The 21,762-nt window shown below is 44.2% G+C and overlaps 1 protein-coding gene across 1 annotated transcript; it reads right to left on the reverse strand.

Annotated features, from left to right (window-relative positions):
* Positions 1-785: 785 nt before the first annotated feature.
* Positions 786-1,730, reverse strand: LOC102894157 (olfactory receptor 5-like). Its single transcript, XM_006915969.1, has one exon. The coding sequence runs from the start codon at positions 1,728-1,730 to the stop codon at positions 786-788; it is 945 nt and encodes a 314-aa protein (XP_006916031.1).
* Positions 1,731-21,762: the final 20,032 nt, after the last annotated feature.

The raw sequence follows: 21,762 nt of genomic DNA on the forward strand, positions 1-21,762 counted from the left end.
CAGGACCTTGCAAAAGAGAAACAGCAAAACCAGCACCAAGGGGAAAAGCATTTCCATGAAGGCCCTGAGGTGAACAAGCTGCTGCAGATGAAGCTCAGCGAGATAAGCTCACTGGGGCAGATGGGCCGCACCAGCCAGGCCATGTGGGCCACGGGAAGGCCCCTGGCCCTCATTCCAGGGTCATGGGGGGCGTTCAAGGGGACCCTGTTCACCGGGGACAGCACAGGCAGGTGCGGCTCTCCCCTTCGTGCTTCTCCTTCCTTCCTCTCTCACCAGGCTCCAGCAGTCCCTATACCCCAGTCGGTGCCACTGGCCCAGATATATATTAACTGATGATTGGGTAAACAAAACATGATATGTACATATAATGGAATATTATTCAGCCATAAAAAGGAATGAAGAAGTGATCCATGCTACGACGTGCACAAAACTTGAAAATATTATGCTGAGTGAAAGAAACCACATAAATGGCCACATGTTAATGTTTCTATTTATGTAAAATATTCAAAACAAGAAAGTCCAGAGACAGAAAGAAGATTAGCGGTTCCTTAGGGCAGGTGCAAGGGCTTGGGAGTGACTTCTAATGTGTACAGGTTTCCTTTGGTGCTGACTGAATGTTGCGGAATTAGATACTGGTGAGTGGTGGTCCCATACAACTTTGTGAATATACTAAAACCCACAGAATTGTACATTTATAAAGGGTGAAATGTATGGTATGTGAATTACATCTCAATGACAATATAAAACATTGATAGCTTGAGTCTCCCCATTCCCTGGTCAGCCAGTCAGCCTCTGGACCAGTGTAGGCTTTTGTGGAAAGCTGCCTGGACCTCTTTGTTCCTCAGGCAGTAGATGATGGGATTGCACATGGGTGTGACCACTGTGTAGATGACAGATAGCACCTTGTTGAGGTCCGTGGCTTCGATGCGGCTGGGTCGGGCATAGATGAAGATAGTGGCCGAGTAGAAGATCCCAACCACCACCAGGTGGCAGGCGCAGGTGGAGAAGCCTTTACGACGGGCAGTGGCTGATGGCATACAGAGCAGAGCCCTGCCGATGGCCACATAGGAGGCTATGGCCACAAGGAGTGAACCCCAGAGGATGATGATGGCAGAGATGAAGTCCACCAGCTCTGTCAGGGCCACATGAGTGCAAGACAGGTTGAGCAGAGGGGAAACATCACAGAAAAAGTGATTGAGGACATTGGGGCCACAGTAGAACAGGCTAGCAATGCATGATGTCTTGACCACTGAGACCAGCAGCCCACCAAGCCATGAGGACATGGCCAAACCCAGGCAGACCTGGGGCCTCATGAGCAGTGGGTAGTGGAGTGGGTGGCAGATGGCTACATAGCGGTCATAGGCCATGGAGGCCAAGAGAGTGCACTCAGTACAGATGAGGGAGATGAAGAAGAAGAGTTGGGTCATGCAGGCTGTGAAGGGCACATGGCAGAGTCCAGTCCAAAGCCCCATGAGCAGACTAGGCATGATCACCGACACGTAGCACATCTCCAGGCAGCTCAGGTTGCCCAGGAAGAAATACATGGGCTTGTGGAGCTCCGTGTGAGTGCAGATGAGGTAGATGATGAGTGTGTTCTCCAGGAGAGTCAGCAGGTAGAGGGACAGGAAGACAGAAAACAGGGTGTCCCTTGTGTATGGCCTTGTGGACAAACCCAGCAAGATAAACTCCTGGACTCTGGTCACATTGCCCAGCTGCAGGGGCCTCTCCATCTGAGGATAAAACACATCTACAAAATATGATACAACTCTATCTCTCTGCACCTGCTTCACCCTAGATCCAGCCATCGTCTCACCCAGGTAAGTGAAATAACTGCTTATCTGGTTTCTCTGCTTCCATTTTTGCCTTCAGCAGTCCTCCATGCAGCAGCTAGTGGAGACTTTCAGAATCATAGATCATTTAGGGTGTCACTCTCCTGCTTAAAGTTGACAGATTTCCCCATTATTTTTAGAATAAACATCATGTTCCTTTTCATGGTCTTCAAGCCCTCCAATTTTCTGATTCCTGTCAATTGCTTCAGGTTTAACACATGTCATGATTCTTCTTACATCTACTGAAGCCTTATGGGCACCTATTCACTTTCTCAAAAGCTCTACGGTCCTTCAAACCTTAAGGAATTCCCACACAGACCTCCTGCCTGGACCATCCTTGTCCCCATTCTCACTTTTCTCATTTCTGGGAAACTTAACATCCTTAGTATAAATTTTTCAATGTCTTATCCTCAGATAACCCTTCCTTGAAAATCCTCTATCAAACCTCAGTGTCATTATTCTCTATCCCCATATCCCATTGCTTCCTTTCAGAGAGATTGGTATCAGTTTAAATTACTTGTGTTTTTGTTCAGTTGTTCAGCATCTCTCCAACTGGGTCGTTAGTCTGGGAGAGGGGTTCTGACTCAGAACTCTATTCTCTGTACCTAGCAAGAAATCACATTGCCCAGTCTGTTGTAGGTACTCAACACATTACTCAAATGAATGCTGAGTCACAGTTGGTGCAGCAAGAAACGGTTGAGGTGTAGGCTGGAAGCACTGGGACTCCTCCTAGGTGACCTTCTCTTCATTCTCTGATGGTTGTTTATTAGAAAGGAGTCAATGAGATATGGTTGGAAGAACTCACCTTGGGGTAAAAAATCCTGCCTTATCTGTTTTTACAATCATTAGCACATTGCTTGATCCATGCAAGCCTTCATTTTTTCCCTCTGTGAAATGGGAAGAATGATACATACCATGAGATGTTGTGAAGGTTATGTAAGACAACATAAGGAAAAGTTCTAGACAAGTGAGTTATTACTTTTGACAAAATTGGATCAGTCTAATTTTTAGGTAGCATTTAATAAAAAAACCAGGAAGAGAAAAAATGGTGTAGATGATAAAAGCTCTGTTCATCCCTCTTGCGACCAAATCAAAGTTGTAACAGAAACAGGGAGCAAACAGCAAGGAAAATCACCTGGGATCTAGATGAACAAGCCCTACAACTACACAGAGAATTAAGAAATCACTTTGCAATGGGAGGAGGTAGGACAGAGCGAGGATGCTCGGATGCTTGGTCTCCAGTGGCTGAGTGGGACAGCAGAGGCTATGGCAGCAGCAGCCAGCAGCTGCAGATGCCTCTTAAATGGGCCATGTCCATGAGTGGACTTTTGCGGTGAGGTCCTTAGAGTAGTCACGTTCATAGAGACAGAAATAGGTTGGTGATGATAGGGGCTGGGAGAGGGGGACGGGGAGTCACTATTTAATGGGGTCAGAGTTTCCACTTCACAAGATGAGAAAGTTTCAGAACTTGGCTGCACAACAATGTGAGTGTACTCAACACCGCTGAACTGTACATTTAAAAATGGTTAAGAGGGAGGCAGGAAAAGATGGTGTAGATGATAGAGGCTTTGTTCATCCTTCTGGCAACCAAATCAAAGTTATGACAGAAACAAGGAGCAAACAGCAAGGAAAAATTGCCTGGGATCTAGGTGGACAAGCCATACAACTAGGGAGGAACCTAAGAAATCAATCTGCAATGGCAGAAGGTAGGACGGGGCGTGAATGTGAGGCTGCCCAGTACCGAGCGACTGAGTGGGTCGGAGGTGGCGGCAGTGGCAGTCAGAGCTGCAGATGTCTGTTAAAGGGGCCGTGGCTGCGAGCGGACTTTTGCGGTGACAGAGGACCAGTGCCCTGTCAGCTGTGCAGGGGGCACCAGGGACTTACATGGGGACACTGAGTTGTTGGAGTGAGGGTCAGAGGCAAGAATCTCTCCTGGACAGAAGTGCCGGTGGTATCCATTGTTCCTCTGTTGAGCCTGCCCCACTCTCAGTGCGCAGACTCGGCGCCGCCATAGCTCAGATGTCATCAAACTGGATAACAGAGGTCGCTCCACAATGCAGATTCACTGACAATCCCGGAAGGGCAGAGACTGGGGCTAACTTTGGCCTGCAGGTGAACCCCTCTCAGGACTGTGTCACTGGATACCTACTTCACAAAGCCTCACTAATAAGACCGGGAGACTTAAGAGCTTTGCTTAGTACATAGAAACAGACACAGTAAAGGCAGCCAAAATGGGAAGGCAAAGAAGCAGAAACCATATGAGAGAACGGAACAGAGATCTAGAAATAATGGAGTCAAGCAATCTAACAGATGCAGAGTTCAAAACACTGATTAAAAAGATGCTCAATGATCTTAGGGGAAGCGTTGATGAATTCAGTGAGAACTTCAACAAAGAGATAAAAAAAAAAACCATGAAAATGGAAATTATAAAAGAGAACCAGTCAGAAATGAAGAACACATTATCTGAGATGAGAAGTATATTAAATGGAATAAACAAAGTGAATAAAGGAGAGGATCAAATGACCTATATAGAGGATGGGAAAGCCAAAGATACTCAATCAGAATGGCAAGAGAAAAGGAGCCAAGACAATAGTAATAATTTAAGGAGCCAACGGGACACTACTAAAGGTAAAAGTATCCATGTCATTGGGGTATCTGAAGGAAAACAAGATGTTGAAGAGCTATTTGAAGAAATAATGATGGAAAACTTCCCTAACCTGGTGAAGGAAATAGAAATAAACCTCAGGAAGCTCAGAGAATTCCAAAAACCAGGAACCCAAAGAGGCCCACACCAAGACACATCATAATTCATATTTCAAAGGTTAAATACAAAGAGAGAATCTTAAAAGCAGCAAGAGAAAAGCAGTTAGTTACAAAGGAGCACCCATAAGATTGGCAGATGATTCCTCAAAAGAAACTATACAGGACAGAAAGGCTTGGCACAAGATATTTGACAGGATGAAGACCCAGGGTCTACAACCAAGAATAATTTATCCAGCAAAGCTATCATTTATATTTGAAGGACAGATAAAGAGCTTCCCAGACAAACATAAGCTAAAGGAATTTATCTACACCAAGCCGGTATTACAGGAAATGTTGGAGGGACTGCTTTAAGAAGAAAAACATGTATCAAAAACAGGACTAAAGAATGGTAACAACTACATTCCTATCAATAAGTATCTTAAATGGATAATAATTAAGTGCTCCAACCAAAAGATTGAGTGGCTCCTACATATGAAAATGAAGGGGATGGAAAAAGATATTGCTTTGATGAACCTAGAAGTTATTTAAGTCAGACAGAGCACTACATAATTTCACTTATATTCAGAATCTAAGGAACAAAAAGAACAAACTAATCAAAAACAGACTCACAAATATAGTGGACAATTTGGTGAAGAACAGAAGGGAAGGGGATTTGGGGGGCTGGGAGAATGGGGTGAATGGTTAAAGAAGTACAAATTCGTAGTTGATAGTTGGGCATGGGGATGGGGAGCACGGCAGAGAGAATGCAGTTAGCATTAATATGATGGGTACGTGGAAGGCCAAGGGAGGGTAGGAACAACTGGGGCAATCCTTTTTCTGAACATATAGTTGTCTAACTAATGTACCGTATACTTGAAACTAATAAAATAAAATTTAAAAAATAGTAATAAAGAATGGTAACAACTACATTACTATCAACTAGTACCTCAAATGGAAAAGAATTAAGAGCTCCAACAAAAAGACTGAGTGGCCGAATAGATAAGGAAACAAGATCCCTACATATGCTGCCTACAAGAGACTCACTTCAGATTAAAAGACACACAGACTAAAGGGAAGGAGATGGAAAAAGATATTGCCTTATTGGACCTAGAGGGTATTGCACTGAATGAAATGCATTGGATAGAGAAAGACGAATATCACATGATTTCACATACACATGGAATCTGAAGAACAAAATCAACAACAACAACAAAAGAGGAAATAAACTCATAGATACAGAGAATATTTAGAGGGATACTAGAAGGGAGGGGAAGCGGGGAACCAAATAAAAGGCAAAGAGATTAAAAGGTACAAATGGATAGTACCTTGCAGAATAGACATGGAGATGTAGAGTGTAGCATGGGGAAGATGGTTAATAATGTTGTAATAAATATGTAAGGGGGAAGAGAGGTACTAGATTTAGTAGGGTGATTGCTAGTTATGTGGATCTCTGATCAATATGCTATACAACTGAAATTGATATATTATTGTATGCCAACTATAATTGAAAAAAACTCATTTAATTGTACAATGTAAATACAAGCAACTGATGGTCTATTATATTTCAATAAAGCCAGAAAAAATGTTTTTTAAAAAATTCTACACCAAACGTAAGTGGTTCTTGGTATCTTGGAGTAGAGAAAAATCCTTATCTTTCTATTCTGAGATTCCTCTATTAATTTGATGGCATTTATTGATGAAATTTACCACTATCTAGTAGTGAAAAGAGTCAACTTTTCACTACTAGTAACTTTCTAGTAAAACCAATGGAAATTTGATTTCTTTTTTCTTCTAGAGAGTGCTATATCCACTCCACCCCCCCCCCAAATTTCTTATTTAAAGATGAAGGTAACATTTATTTCATATATCTTTGTCCAGGGTATGTCCTTTACATAAAAGATTTCATTTCTTTTCAATGCCCTGCAAAGTAGCTGTCATTTCCTTATGCTAAAGACAGAAACCGAGGTTCCCAGAGACTACAAGTACGAAGTGAGAACACTGGGATTTTTCAACTCGGTTCTATATGATTTACTACCCATCAGTGCCTCGCATGTGATTGTGTTGCTTGCAAAGCATGCCCTTGGTCTGTTTGAGAGCTGCCTGGAGTCTCATCTAACTTCAGAGAGGATTGAATGAAGCAGTGAGGTTAATAGTTTAATGATAAACTGCTCTCTTCAGGGACATGGTGTTGGAGCTGTCCACAGTTCTGAAACAATCACTTTACTCCTGCCCTGAGAACAACCCCACCAGAGGCAGCTGTCTGTGGTGAACACGGCTCTCCACAAGGTTGCTAGTACTGGCTGTCTATGCTTCCCTTAGTTCTAAACGAGAACACCCAAATAATCCACTTCCCTTTTGTGTTCCCCCCACCCCTGCTTGGCTTTTCTCTTCTGTCACCCATGTTCTCTCTGCTCCTGCTTCTGCTCATAATCCCTTTCTTTTCCACTGCACCAGACTTAACTCTGCTATAGTCTCACAATCAGTCGCCTTAGATAGAAGTGGGCTTTTTTGGTTGTTTGTTTGTTTTTGTTTTTGCTTATCTCACATAAGAAGTAACCAGTTTAATTCCAAAGGCCACTCCAGAATCAGGGTGCACAGAATTTTCATTTAGGAGTTTTATTTCCTCCCACTAATGGCGAGCATGAACAATATCCCCAGCACATGGAGATGAACAATATGTAGCCTGCCAGGGGAGTTTTCTATCTGGCTCTTTTTTTTTTTTTTTTTTTTTTATTTTTTTTTTGTTTTTTTTTTTTTTTTTTTTTTTTTTTTTTTTTGGCTAAACTCAGACAAGTTGCTTTACCTGTCTGGCCTTCAATATCCTTTTCTAAGAAAAAGATGGATATAATTACCTTCATCTCAAATTCCATAATATCTCCACTATTAAATAAGTGTCAGACAGACCTGGATCTCAATATAGGACCTTCCACTTAATAGAGGTGAGGTTTTGAACAAGTTACACATCCTCATTGAACTTCAGTTTCCTTACATGCAAGTGGGGGATTTATTATAGTACTTAACTCATAGCATTGCCATATGCTAAGTTTCTGGCACACAATAAACCATAAATATTAGTTATTATTAAGTAGTATACCATCCAAATATAGATATTTATCTTTATGAGATGTACATTATTTCATTAATCCATGTTGTAGCCATCCTGTGAGTGAAGTATTGGGCTCTGCATTTCACAAAAGAGGAAATGAAGCTTAGAGAGGTGGAAAAACTTGACCAGTTTACACAGATGGGGGCAAATCCAGCAGCCACACCTGGGTCTCTCTGGTTCCAAAGCCAGTGGTCATTTTTATAGACTCTGTTGCCTTTCTGTGGGGAAGAAGCTCCACACATTTGAATGTGTCCAATGAATCTGAGCTTCAACCTGACCTCCAGACTGGGTTTCAGTGCTGGCATATTCATCTAATCCCTTCTAACAAAGGAGGCAGTCATGCAAAGCACAACACAGGATAGAGATTTGATGAAAGAGTATTTACTTCTAGAAGGAAAGACTAGGAAAACCTCATGCAACATCTGATATTTTAACTGAATCTTGAAGGATTAATAGAATTCTGGAAGTTGGAAAGTGGGTAAAGTAATGGGCAGCCCAGGAAGAGGAACCACACCAGCAAAGACATAAAAGTGTGACCACGCTTTGACCACAGTCACTCATGTAGTTGAGAACTTTAGCCCAAGTTTTTGGCTCCCAACTCAGTCTTTCGTTTTTCATGATCCATGAGAGACATCTTGGTGTGGTAGAAAGAATTTGGGCTTTAGAATCGCATGGACCCAGACTCCAACTCCAAAAACCCTACTGCGCACTTGTATGAAATCAGGCATTTTAACTTATTCTTACTGACCTTCAGCTTCTCCATCTGTAAAACAGGGACTATATTTGTAACTACATCATAGGATTATCAAGGGGATAAAAGGAAATAATGCAAGGAAAGCAGCCAGTGAAGCACCTGACACAGAGTATACATGCCGTAAGTACCATTTTCTTTTCATCTTGATAGTCCCTTCCCTTTGCCCCCTATTGAACTATCCAGTCTCCTTACCTGAATAACTTGAGTACAGTGGTTCTATAAGAATGGATACAATGAACCTTCTTCCTTTCCTGGGGTCTCTGGTCAGTGACTAGGTGGCCTGAGTATCCACTCAAGGACAGAATTTTCAGGAATGGAAAATTTGTTCAGTAGTCAGAAGACAAGGATATTTCCTTGAGTTCCCGCCAGCCTGGAAGGAGCTGTCCCGGGTTCTGAGCCGGAGTTTCCACCAGACCCACCTCACTTTTACCCACTGCACACTCTCGGCATTGCCAAGTTGCCTCTCATCATAGACAGAGAAGCCAGCTTAAAACAAAGCTCAGGATCTCTGAGACCTCCCTCCCCTAATCTCTGTGGAATTAAAGAGCAAATGGGAAGGATTTTTTTTTTTCCGAATCTCTATTGGGCAAAGGGACACCTAATTTGGAATCCATATTTAGGCCACATCAATAAGCATGCATTGATACCCTACTGTATGCTAGAATGTGTTTTGTATTCTGGAAACACAAAAATAATCAGATTTGACTTTTGTTTTGAAGGTCTGTGGCAAAGGTGGATATTTAATCAGATGAGGGCCAGAGATTGGGGAAGTAGAGAGGAAGGAAACTAGTCTGGTACAGGGACTTACAGGAGAATGTGGCAACTGCATTGAGGTTTCAGGGAGCCTGTTAAGGTTATCTTCACTTGGCACAAGGCAAGAAACTCCACATGTGCAGCAGGCACATACTTGTGCAAGGTCATGTGCAAGATTTTTTTTTTAACACACTCTCTTCTTTGTCTTCTTATGAATTTAGAATTTCTTAGTATGAAATTAATATTTCAGGCCCTGCACTATATGTACCCAAGCGAGATCCTGAGCTTCACTCAACATGGTTCTCCACTGTCTCCAACTCCTCTCCGTACCTGTAACACATGGTTCCTTTTCATACTTCCATACCTCAGCATATTCCGATTCTTCTGCCTAGAGGACCAACCCTGCCCCCCGTCCCCTTTCCTCCTGCAGAAATGAGTCATCCTTTCAGGTTGAATACTTGGAAAACTATCACTAGCCTCCTTTATCACTGACTCCAACCCTTCTTTTCTTTCTTTGTGGATTTTTTTAATTGGTGAAATATATATAACACAAAGTTTGCCATCTTAGCCATTTTTAAATGTACAGCTCATTAACATTAATGACGTTCCCATTGTCAACAACTGTCACCACCATCCACCTCCAGAATGCTTTGTCCTGTAAGATTGAAACCCTATAACCCATTAAACAACTCCCTATTCTCCCCTACCCCGGCCCATAGAAACCACCATTCTATTTTCTGTTTTTATAAATTTGACCACTTTTAGGACCTCATATAAGTGGAATCATAGAATATTTGTATTTTTATGACTGGCTTATTTCATTTATCATAATGTTCTCTAGGCCCATTCATGTTGTAGTGTATGTCAGAGTCTCCTTCCTTTTTAAGGCTGAATAATATTCCATTGTGTGGATGGACCGCATTTTGCTCATGCATCCATTTGTCAGTGGATACCTGCTTTCACCTTTCAGCAACTGTGAATAATGCTGCTATGAACATGGATGTACACATATTTCTTTGAAACCCTGCTGTCAGTTATTTGTGACCCCCAATCTCCTTTTGTTCAATGATGCCTGGGGCCAGTTGGATGTCTATAGATCAGGGGCCTGCAGGGCTAGATCCAGACCAAGCTGGAGTTCATGGACATGAGAGTGGCTTCCAACTCTTGATGGGTTCTAGTGAGAAGAACTGCAGTGCCTATTCTATCTAAAAAGGTCACCTCAGCAAGCTGAGTCAACAAATGGGAATTCATAAGGCAAACCACATCTAAGTCACGTAACCATATAAGTGGGGGACTTGCAGGGAGACTCAGGTTAAAATCTTGATTGTGACAGATACTAAATGTGTGAAAATATTCTTATAACTGTATTTTTTTGTGTGTTAAATTCAGTTGATATCTTCATGCTTTAGTAGTTGAGGTCTTGGTGTGGATTTCTACCAATGTAAAAATACTGGAGGGGTGTCAACATGCTTGGAGGAAGTTTTCAGTTGTTTCAGCTATGAAACAAATATTTGCTTTTTAAAATGTTTGAAACATATAGAAATAAATATGCCCTTTTCCATTTCAAATCAACTATCCATAGGTAATGCAAGGAACAGCTGTTATATATCTTTTCAGAAAATTTTCTATATATGAATTTTATATATATATATACACACACACACACACACACACACACACACACACACACACTTTTGTTTTTCACAAATGAGATCATATTATGCATACTCTTACAATTTCTTTGTTTAACCCTATATTATGGTTCATCTTTCTGTATCAGTGTATATAGGTTTCCCTCCTGCTTTTGAAATTATAAATTATTGCATTGTATATTAGGCACTGTAATTTATTTTACCAATTCCAATAACAAATTTTGGTCGTTTCCCATCTTTTTTCCCATTCTAAACTATTCTGAAATGAAAAGTCTTATACAAATGTCTCTATGTATTGGCATAAGTGTATTTGTAAGATCCATTCCTAGTTGTGGTATTTTTTGGATCAAAAGAAATATACAATATAAATGTGAAGAGATACTGCCAAATTGTTTCCTAGAAATTTGTTTTGGTGTACTCTCCTATCAGTAGTGAATGAGAGAAGATAATGTTTTTAATAAAGACTTATTAGAGCACCATTAGATAGGGAAGTTAATACTATGCCAGGAGATACTTGGAGACAGGGTATGGTCTTGTTCATCTTTCATCCTTGGCACACAGCACTGGGACTACTCCATAAATACTTGCAGAGAAGACAGAGGGAGAGAAGAAGGTTATTCTGAGAAGGATGTGGAGTAGGGTGAGCTTGACTTTCAGTAGCAGGGAGTGGATCTGAAGGATGAACACTAGCTCCAAACTCTAGCTGTGTCCAGGCCACGATTTGGGACTATTGTTAGAGGCAGGGAAGAGGATAAACCAGGCATGGCCCAAACCCAGGACTCTGACAGCTTCTGTAACATCTTGGAATGCCTCTTTCAGGTGCAAGCAAAAAAAAAAAATCAAACTCAAAATTAAAATTTAAAAATTGGAATATATCAGCTCATCCTGGGTAATATGGCACAAAGAAACCCAGATGCTCCAATGATAACATCAGGATTCAGTGTCTTTCTCCATCTTGAGAATCTTCTTGCCTCTCTATGGGTTTTATTACAGATATGTTCATTCTAGGTGCCTCTTGGCAGGTTCAGATCTACATCCTACTAGTCTCCAGTACCAGAGAAAGCCAGTCTTCCCCTAGGAGGACCAGCACAAATCTGGAGGTTTTTTCCACTTGGACTGACCTGAGTCTTGTGATAATCTCAGAAACAAAAATCACTCATGGAGATAAAACATAGCAGTAGCTCCAGGGAAGGGTCAATACAAACTGAAACAGCTCAAGTAGGGAGCGATGGCCACCTTCAAACTGGAGAGGCTACTAGCCAGGAGAAAGGGAAGTAGGTGATGGACACACTTCACTGCAGGGGTCTTCTGCAGCTGTCTGAAGGCACTGCACCAGTGTTTGCTGCCCCGTGGGCTCTCTCTCTGGAAGGAGACCCTGTCCTTTCAAGAAGGGAGAGTCCTCACAGCATATCTGAATAGTCACTCATTCTTTATTCATTCTTTTGGAAAACAGTTATTGGTTGGCTGCTGTGTGCCAGACATGGTGCCAAGTGCTGAGGGTGAAATAATGAGTGAAATTAGACATAGCCAATTTACAGCTTAGTGGGGACTGGCAGACATGAACCCAGCCAGCATAGATACAATTATAATCGAATAGACGTTTTTCCAAAGAAGGCACCCAAATAGCCAACAGGTGCATGAAAAGGTGTTCTACCTCACTATTCATCAGGGAAATGTAAATCAAAATCACAATGAGATATCACTTTGTACCTACCAGAATGGCTACTAATGGAGACAAGACATGAGTGCTGGCGAGAATGGAGAAAAGAGAACCCTTGTGCACTGTTGATGAGAATGTAAATTGGTGCAGCCACTATGGAAAATAGTATGGAGTTTCTTCAAGAAATTAAAAATAAAACTATCAAATGATCTAGCAATCCCACTTCTTGATATATACCAAATAGAAATGAAAACAGGATATCAAAGAGACACATTCACTCGTGTTTATTGTAGCATTATTCATTATAGCCAAGATATGGAAACAACCAAAGTGTCTATCACCAGATGGATGAATGGATAAAAATGTGGTTCATATATAATGGAATATTACTCAGCCATGAAAAAGTACACACTTACACTCAAAAATTATTTGCTGTTTGCCTGAAATTCAAAATCAAAAGAGTGTCCTATATTTATGTTTGCTGAGCTGGCAATGGCACTTAACAGGAACCGTGCTATGACCCTGCTTTTAAACATGGAGAAAGTTCATGCTCCACTACCAGGAAGAGAACCCTGTTGTCCTCAACAAACTGAGTGTCAGGATGGTGGCTGGATTAAAGACAACCATTAGAGGTGTTCTCCGGGTAGGGCTAGGTGAACAGTTCTGGAATCATGGAGAGGCCATGGAATGTGGATCCCTTTTCTCTGATGATGCACACACCCCAACACAGCCTTCACTTCCTCATTCTAAATGCATAGATGAAGGGGTTGAGCATGGGAGTCGTCAGAGTGTGAGAGACAGACACCACCTGCTTGCTCTCCAGGAAGTAGCTGGCCTTGGGTGACAGGTAGATGAGCCCTGTTGTGTCCTAGAACAGAACTATCATGATCAGGTGGGAGGCACACATGGACAGGTCCTTATGGTGCCCAGTGGCCAATGGCATCCACAAGACAGTGGCCAAGACCCCAATGTAGGAGGTGGCTATCATACAGAGAAACCATGACAACCAGTACTGTGACTGCCAACATGGTAGCCTCCAAGCTTGATGTCCCCACACACCAGGCTCAGCAGAGGGTTGATGTCACAGAAGTGGCAGATGCCACAGGGCCCACAGGAGGAGAAGCGAAACATCCAGATGGTGAAGACCAGCCACATGGGGACCCTGGCTAGCCAGCACATGGCGGCCAGCCCGTGGCAGAGCCATGGGCTCAGATGATGCCATAGTGCAGGGGCCCGCAGATGGCCACGTAGCGGTCCTGGGCTATGCGATTAGGAGGAAGACCTCCATGTGATGCAGGAAGCTCGCAGGGGACATGCCCCACTTGGACTGCAGAGGGATCGCCAGCAGCTGGGGCACGGTGTCCAGCAGGAAGCAGATTTCCACCAAGGCCAGCTTGTGCGGGAAGAAGCTCGCAGGCAAGCGCAAGGCCAGGTTCAGTGCGGTGAGCCCTGCGATGTGTGGTACTCCGCAGAGTGAGCAGGAGGCGGCCAGAAGTGCTGGCAGGCTGATGGCAGGCGCAGCACTGCCCCTGCAGGAGACAGCAGCAACAAGTCATGCGCCCAGCTCTGATTGGCCCAGGGCAGGCCTGCAGGGGTCTCCGGAGCCTGGTGAGGGAGGAAGGAAGGAGAAGCGTGAAGGAGAGAGTTGCACCTGCCTGCCCTGTCCCCTTGAACGCCCCCCATGACCTCTGAATGAGGGCCAGTGGCCCACGAGGCCTGGCCAGAGTGGCTCATCTGCCTCTCTAAGCTCGTCTGAGCTGCGTCCACTGCTGTTGTCCGCGTCAGGGCCTTCCAGCCCCCTGGAAATGCTTTTCCCCTCAGGTGCCGGTTTCATTGTTTCCCTTTTGCAAGGACCTGGGTGGATTGGTTGTGGCTACCTGTCCTTCCCCACGGCCCTCTGACCTGCTCCCTAAGTCCAACTTCAAAGACCTCACCACCTGTGAAGCCCATGGTTTCCTGCTGCCTCGGGCCCTGTGTGCTTGTTACTCCCTCCACCCAGATCCTCTCCCTGGATAGTTGTGTAACTTTTTTCTCTTTTCCTGCAAATATCAACTAAGATGCGCTCCCCGACAGTCCTTTCTCAGTGACCTGATTTAAAGTAGCCCCCCGCCCCCACATGTACAGACGCTGATCACTGTGTGACATCCTCTCGTTTGCTAAAAGCACATCTGAATTAGCTTGGATTGTTTACTTGTTTACCATCTGTCTGCCCCATTTATTGTGTCACAGCCATGAGCCCCTTCTGCCTAGTTTGCAGCTGCGTTTGTGGCACATGAAAGAGTGACTGGTAGGTGCTCAGTAAAGTTCAGTCCATGAAACGGTCGAGTCCTTTTTCTAGTAGAAAACATACAAAATATATACTTTCTCCTCACACAATATTTTTTATTCTGTTTGGTTCAAATATATTCTGTTTCATTTTTTAAAATGTTGGTTTTGACCATCTAAATCAGTGGATCTCAACTGGGGATAATTTGACCACCACAGGGGACATTTGGCAGTGTGTGAGGACATCTGGGTTTGTTACAACTGGGATGCCATTGGCATTTAGTGGGTAGAAGACAGGGATGCTGTTAAACATCCTGCAGTGCACAGGACAGTCCCCCAAAACAGCAACACAGATTGATTCACCCCACCCCCCATGTGAGTAGAACCAAGGCCTAGAAACCTGATATAAATCAATTTCCAGATCCACTAATGGGCCTCGACCTGCAGTTGGAAATGAAAGATCCCAGGCTAGCAGGACAGACAGACATAGTAAGTGGACAGCATGACAAAGAGATAGAGATCCTTGGCTGAGAAATGGGGTGATAGAAAACTCAGGGTCACTCCCAGACCTGCCATGGGTGAGCTGGGCGAAGTCGGCTGAGTTTCACCACCTCTGAGCCTATTTTCTTGTCTGTGAAGTGGTGAGAGGAATGTTTCCCTAACCTGGAAGACAGCAGGAAACGGTCCAGCCAGAGCACTTAGCACTCACCTGGAACACAAGGATGGCCTGGCGATCTCTTTTTTTTAATCCGATCATGTCATGTTTCTTTTCGGAATGATGGCCTTGGGTGGGGGTTTGGCTCTTTATTCTAAGTGCTGTGGGGAGTTACTAGAAAGTGGCAGGATTACAGCAGATCTCTGTGGAATATTATACAGCCGTTAAAAAGGAATGCAGCCTGGAGACAATGAAATGGAAGATATTCAGGAAATACTATGTTAAAAAAAAAAAAAAGCCAGCAGCTTTTGAAAGGAGAAGAACGGTATGATATAAGAAACAGCCATCAAGGGCAATGCCACAAATTTTTCCCTAGTGTCATATATTTGTGTATAAATGCATAGGCAACGCAAGGAAGGACACTCTCCTACATTGAAATGATGGTGGTTGCCTCAAGGGTGAGGACTACAACTGAGGTGAAAGTCAAGATGAACTTTAGACTTCTCCCTTTTACATGTTATTAAGAGGGTGTATTTATCGGTTACTGCGACATTGCACTTTATGAACTCTGATTTCATCTCTTCGTGAAATTGACCTGCAGGATTGGACTCAGAGCCATGCAGAAGACCGAACCCCATGTTCCTTAAATCCACATCCACCGGGTTCAAGGATGTGCCTATGGAACGAGTTTCAATCATAATTTGCTTTGCCAGTTGGAATCACTAAACTAAGAACAGGTTGCACATCAGGGCACGTTGCTGCTTCTTGTTATGCTTGCTCCTTGAATTCTTCACACTCGAGGGGAGAAACACATCCTCGCTGTGCCACAGAGCAGTGCATTCCAAAAATGTGGGTTGTGATCCACTGAAATAAGTTTAGGAGAAATTGACCCGCAGTCTTTCAATGAAGTACTGTAGAACAGATTTAAAAAAAAAAAAAAGATCATGGTGTATAATAAGGTGAAAATTGTTTCATGAAACTTTTGTTCAGTTATATGTGTGTGTGTGTGTTTGCTTATCCAGAAAATAAGCTGTATTTCTTCCTAGTTCTCACTGTCTAAAATTTTTTTTTGTGAAGCACCACTATAGAAATTGCTTTTTATGAGAGAAGAGATGTACACTAGGACCTCTTTTTGTTTGAGCTACGTCTAAGTCTGAGAAACATTGTTTTAGAACATTGCAAAAAGTAACAAAACACTGGCAGGTGGGAAAAATCTATGGCAGCTCTGAAATCCTATGAGTTTGTGTAAAGGACAGAGCAGTTTACCAGCTCCCAGCCACCTGGAGGAGAGAGGGCCAGAGCCTCTGGTTCCTATTCATGCTATAGCTGTGGTCTTGATTTTCTCTTTAATAGAGAGTCTGACAGTTTTGGTTTAACTTGCACACATTTTTAAAGAAATTCTCTTCCTCCTGTAATAGTCACCCCATCAGCCTTCCCCCGCTCTCTGCCCAGCATTCATCATGTCCATGCTCAGCTAAGTCCACTTTCCCCTCCTGCGAAACCCCTATTCATTTTCTTTGCCCTCCCAGGAATGACACAGATAAACCTTCAGGCTTGAAGTTATGCCCGGAAGAGAAAGAGAGGGACTCAGTCTGACAAGTGCCAAGCACTCATACAGGATCTGCTGCATACCAGCCACTGCTCTATGCATATTACCAATGTATTGAATCCTCACAAGAGCCCTCAAACTAGGTACTGTCATCCCCATTTACCAGTGTAGTGAACTGAGACTCGAAAAGTTAAATAACCTGCCCATGTCCCCACAGCTTATAGGAGTACATGCCAGCCAAGATCTGAACCTTGGTTGGAATGACAGAGACAGAGAAGAAACAGAGAAATTGTTAAAATCCTGGTGAATCTTAGAGAATTTTCTTCAGGGACTTTTAGGCTATGCTAAGGAACTTGACCAGTGGTCCTTGGAATAATAAGAACATCTTCAATCTGATAAAGGGCTCTCACAGTGCCCACTGCCTCCAGCAGTGCCCACCAGGTAGGAAAAGTCCAATAAAAATTCTCAACCCTCTTTGAGAGAAGGGACCCTCTCTGCCTTTGTCCCTGCGGAACACCCAGGGCCTGACCCAGAACCTGACACACGGAGGTGACATCTCTATTTGAGGATGCCTGTCTCTGTAATTGTCCCTCCTGCAGTATGATTTCCAGGCACTGGTTACTAATATCCCTATGAAGTCCCAACCCCGACCCTTGGGCATGTCAGGGATGACCTGAGCATATGATGCAGAATGACAACTGCCTCTATTAATGACCCAGCATCTCCTTCCATGTGGCCCCAGTCTCACCTCTGGGCAAGGAAGGAACCAGCTGCTTTGGAGCTATTCTTCGAAACAGGTTTAATGCCAACAGCATTTAGGGTGGGAGGCTTGCTATGGGAGGATGGAGTTAGAACTTAACTATCCTGCCAAGCACCAGGGCAAGGACGGCCCAGAATGAGACCTCGAATAAGCTGCGTGACCTGGGAAAAGTGGCTTAACCTTGATGAGACCTCCGTTCTCTCATCTGAAGGGATGTAATAATCCCTATGGCTCAGGGCTAGTTGGAGGGGAACAGCCTGGCAAAGAGTAGGTGCCCCAGGTGTTTCAGGGAGTTGTCTTTCAAGCCAACCAGATGCAACTTAAACCCAAGCTCTGCCAATGACTAGCTCTGTGAGTTACTACACGTCTCTGAGCCTCTGTTTCCTCACCTACAAACTGACTATAGTAATGGTGTCTATCCAATGAGACTGTTGTGAGAATTCATTGAAATCACATACAAACTGTGGGATACAGTGAGCATTCAGTAACTGTAAGCAGTGATCATCAACCTCGCCACCACCAACATCGGTACTCCAACCCCCACGATTATCATCACCATCACCCCCACCATCACCACCACCACCATCAACATCAGCACCATCAGTACCATCACCATCATCATCATCATCATTATCACCATCATTATTACCACCCTTCTGACCTCCTGCCTCCAGGATGTCCCAAAGGGGCTGGATTCTGAATGCTCCCGTCACACATATAAAATATCCACACTATTTACCCCAGCATTTGAGGCCCCCAGAAATTTGTGCCTACCCATCTCCCCATCTTCATGTCTTACCATGTCCTTACCATACTTCCCCACACCCCGTGGCTCCTGGTTATATCAGGGGAGATGAAATAATCTCTGTGCTTGCAATCTGTGCACTTTCCCATATGGCTGCCATGCTTCACTAACAAAAGCAACAGTAGCCATTTTAAGGACCTTATTGTAGAAAATGAAAATGCAGTTGACCCTTGATCAATGCGAGGGTCAAGGGCACCGACCCCTGTGCAGTCAAAATTCACGTATAACTTTTGACTCCCCACAAACTTAATTACTAACAGCCTACTGTTGACCAGAAGGCTTACTGATAACATAAGCAGTCAATTAACACGTATTTTATATGTTGTACGTATATACATTGTAGTCTTACAATAAAGTGAGCTAGAGAAAAGAAAATGTTATTAATAAAATCATAAGGAGGATTTACAGTGTTTATTGAAAAAAAAAAAAACACATGTAAGTGGACCCACACAATTCAAACCCATGTTGTTCAATGGTCAACTGTCCTAGCTATTGCTGACAGTGGTTGGGAGCATGGGCTCTGAAGCCAGACTTCCTCACTTGCTTGCTTGGGTGAAGTGTTTGAACACTGTGACCCACAGTTTTTCCTCATGTAAATGGAGCATAAAAGTTGTACTTACCTCCTAATGTGTGTGTGATGATCAAAAAGTCCTGCATAGAAGTGATGCCTAGTTCTTTTCACACCATCAATAAACATTCTCTAGTACTATTAACACTGCGTGCCTAACCATGTGCCACATCTCCAAGGCCTGCAATAGTTCATATCATATTGGGAGTGCTCGATGTGTTTGTTGAATGAACAAATGATTGAGCAAATGACTGTTGTCATTTGTTAAATGCCTGCTGAATGCCAGATGCCTGTTTAGGTATTTTACCATCCGTGAGTCAGTTTAGTAAGTCACAAATAGCATTAAAAATAGAACAGAGAAGAGATTATCAGCATCTCAGGATGTATAGATGAGAGAAGCTTCAGATGTATGTATGTCTGTATATCTAAATCTATATCTACAACTATATCCCTTTCTCACATTCATATCTGTTTATATACATATATCTATGTCTACATCTATGTCATGTTGAAATAAGTGTTAATGTATCTGTGTGTCAATCTAGGTCCACGTCCCTATCCATATTAAAATTTATATCTATATATTAGGGACATATAGAAAGGAGACAGAGAGAATGTTTAGATATTACATGTATATGTAATATGTATGTGCACATGTATTACATGTGTGTATATATGTCTTATTGTATTCGCTATATATACATGTACATGTTGCACATATATGTCTATATAGAGAGAGACAGAGACACAGAGAGACAGACAGAATGAGTAGCATAGTGATTAAGCTTGTACCCTTTGACCAGAATCTCCCCATTTCCCCCCCACGAAGGCCCCTGACAGCCACCATTTTACTCTCTGTTTCTATGAGTTTGATGTTTTTTAGATTCCACATATAAGTGGCATCACACAGTATTTGTCTTTGGCTTATTTCACTTAGCATAATGCCCTCTAGGTCCACCCACATTGTTGCAAATGGCTCTGGACCTTGACTGCCTACATTGGGCCATCATACACCTCTTACTAAAGGTACCTATTACCCAACTTATTTGTGCCTTCGTTTTTTCACCGCTAAATGTGTAAACAAGGACCACAATACTAGTTACCTCATAAGGTTTTTCTACAGCTTGTATTATAACACATAAAGCTGTCATAAAAATGCTCGGTACATCGCAAACTTAATATAAAGTGTCACATATTACATCTGGGTGACAATGAAAAACGGATGTCTTACATTGGCTTGGGGTCCAAAAACCCGTGCCTGTTCTACCTTATTTATTTCATCCTGACAGTGTTTCTCTGGGGCCGCTATTTTGTCCTATATCAGGAGTCAGCAAACATAGCCATTGCTAAAAATCAGTTTTCACGTTATTAAATGGTCAAAAAGAAAATTAAAAAAATAGAAGAAGCTTTTGTGACCCGTGAGCATTATATAAAATTCAAGTTTCAGTGTCCACAGATAAAGGGTTATTTTGGAAGCACAGCCCTGCCCTCATAAAGTTGGGAATATTTACTTCCTTTACAGAAAATGTTGGCAGCCTCCGCACACCAGTCACAGAACGCTTCGAGAGGTGCGCGGGGATTCGGGGGGGACAGTGACGTGCACAAGGTCACAGAGCTCGGCGTCAGGCCCCAGCTCTGTGTTTCCTGCTGCTGCGATGATCCCAGCACGGGAGGACTCGACCCCCTCCAGCCAGCACGGGCGGAGCCGGCTGCGGTGTGGACCTCGCTTGTAGATGCGTGGGTTTGGGACGGGTGTGGTGACAAGACAGGAAAAGGCCACTATCTTGTGGCACTTGGTGGGGAGGGGCCTGGAGCCCTGGGGGCTCAGGTACGTGGCGATCACCGTGCTCTAGGAGAGCGCTGCCACAGCTGCAGGTGGACAGGGCCTCGGGAGGCTCCTAGAGCCGTACCGCCGCCCGGAACCGCGGCGTAGGCGGCGGGGGCCAAATGCTGGAGAGGCTGGGTGCGCCAGAGCTGAGGGCCAGTGTACGGTGGCAGTGGGGCCGCATCTGCCCTCAGCATGGAGGGCAGCTCGCAGAGGAACTGGTCCCCCAGGCCGGGGCAGAAGAGCAGTCGCTGCGTGGCCGCGGCCTTGGGCACGGACAGCAGAAAGCCCAGCACCGGGGCAGTGGTGGCCAGAGAGGCGCAGCGCGGGCGTCATGGTGAGCCCACAGCTCAGGGATGGCACACAGCCAGGCCGCGGTCCATCGCCCTGGAGGCAAGGAGGATGGTCTCGCAGCTGTCCAGGGAAGTACCCAGATAGAGCTGGGCCCCTGGGGCGCGCCGGCATGGGCTCTGGGGCCGGCGCGAGCGTGGTTTCACAGACGCGGGGTCCAGCAGCGCCAGGTGCAGCTGCAGGTCCAGGGCGACCAACGCCACCAGGAGTACCGCCCATAGCAAGGGACGTAGGGGTGGCGGCGCGCACAGCCCCCGCAGCAAAAAAAACCCGCTTCATTCCAGCCAGCCGGGCCCGTCCTGGGGGAGAAGCGCAATTGTGAGGCTCCAGTGCACACACTGCTGGGGCCGGGGCTGTGGGCGCGAATCCTTCCTCTTTGTCTTGTTGCTTCCTCCCCTCCCGCCTCTCTCCCCTCCACTCCCCTCTCAGTCTGTCGGTCTCGTGTTCCTCTCTCTCCGTCTCACCCCCACCTCCCTAGTCTTGTCAAT

This window comes from Pteropus alecto, unplaced genomic scaffold (assembly GCF_000325575.1).
Source record: "Pteropus alecto unplaced genomic scaffold, ASM32557v1 scaffold326, whole genome shotgun sequence".
NCBI lineage: Eukaryota > Metazoa > Chordata > Mammalia > Chiroptera > Pteropodidae > Pteropus > Pteropus alecto.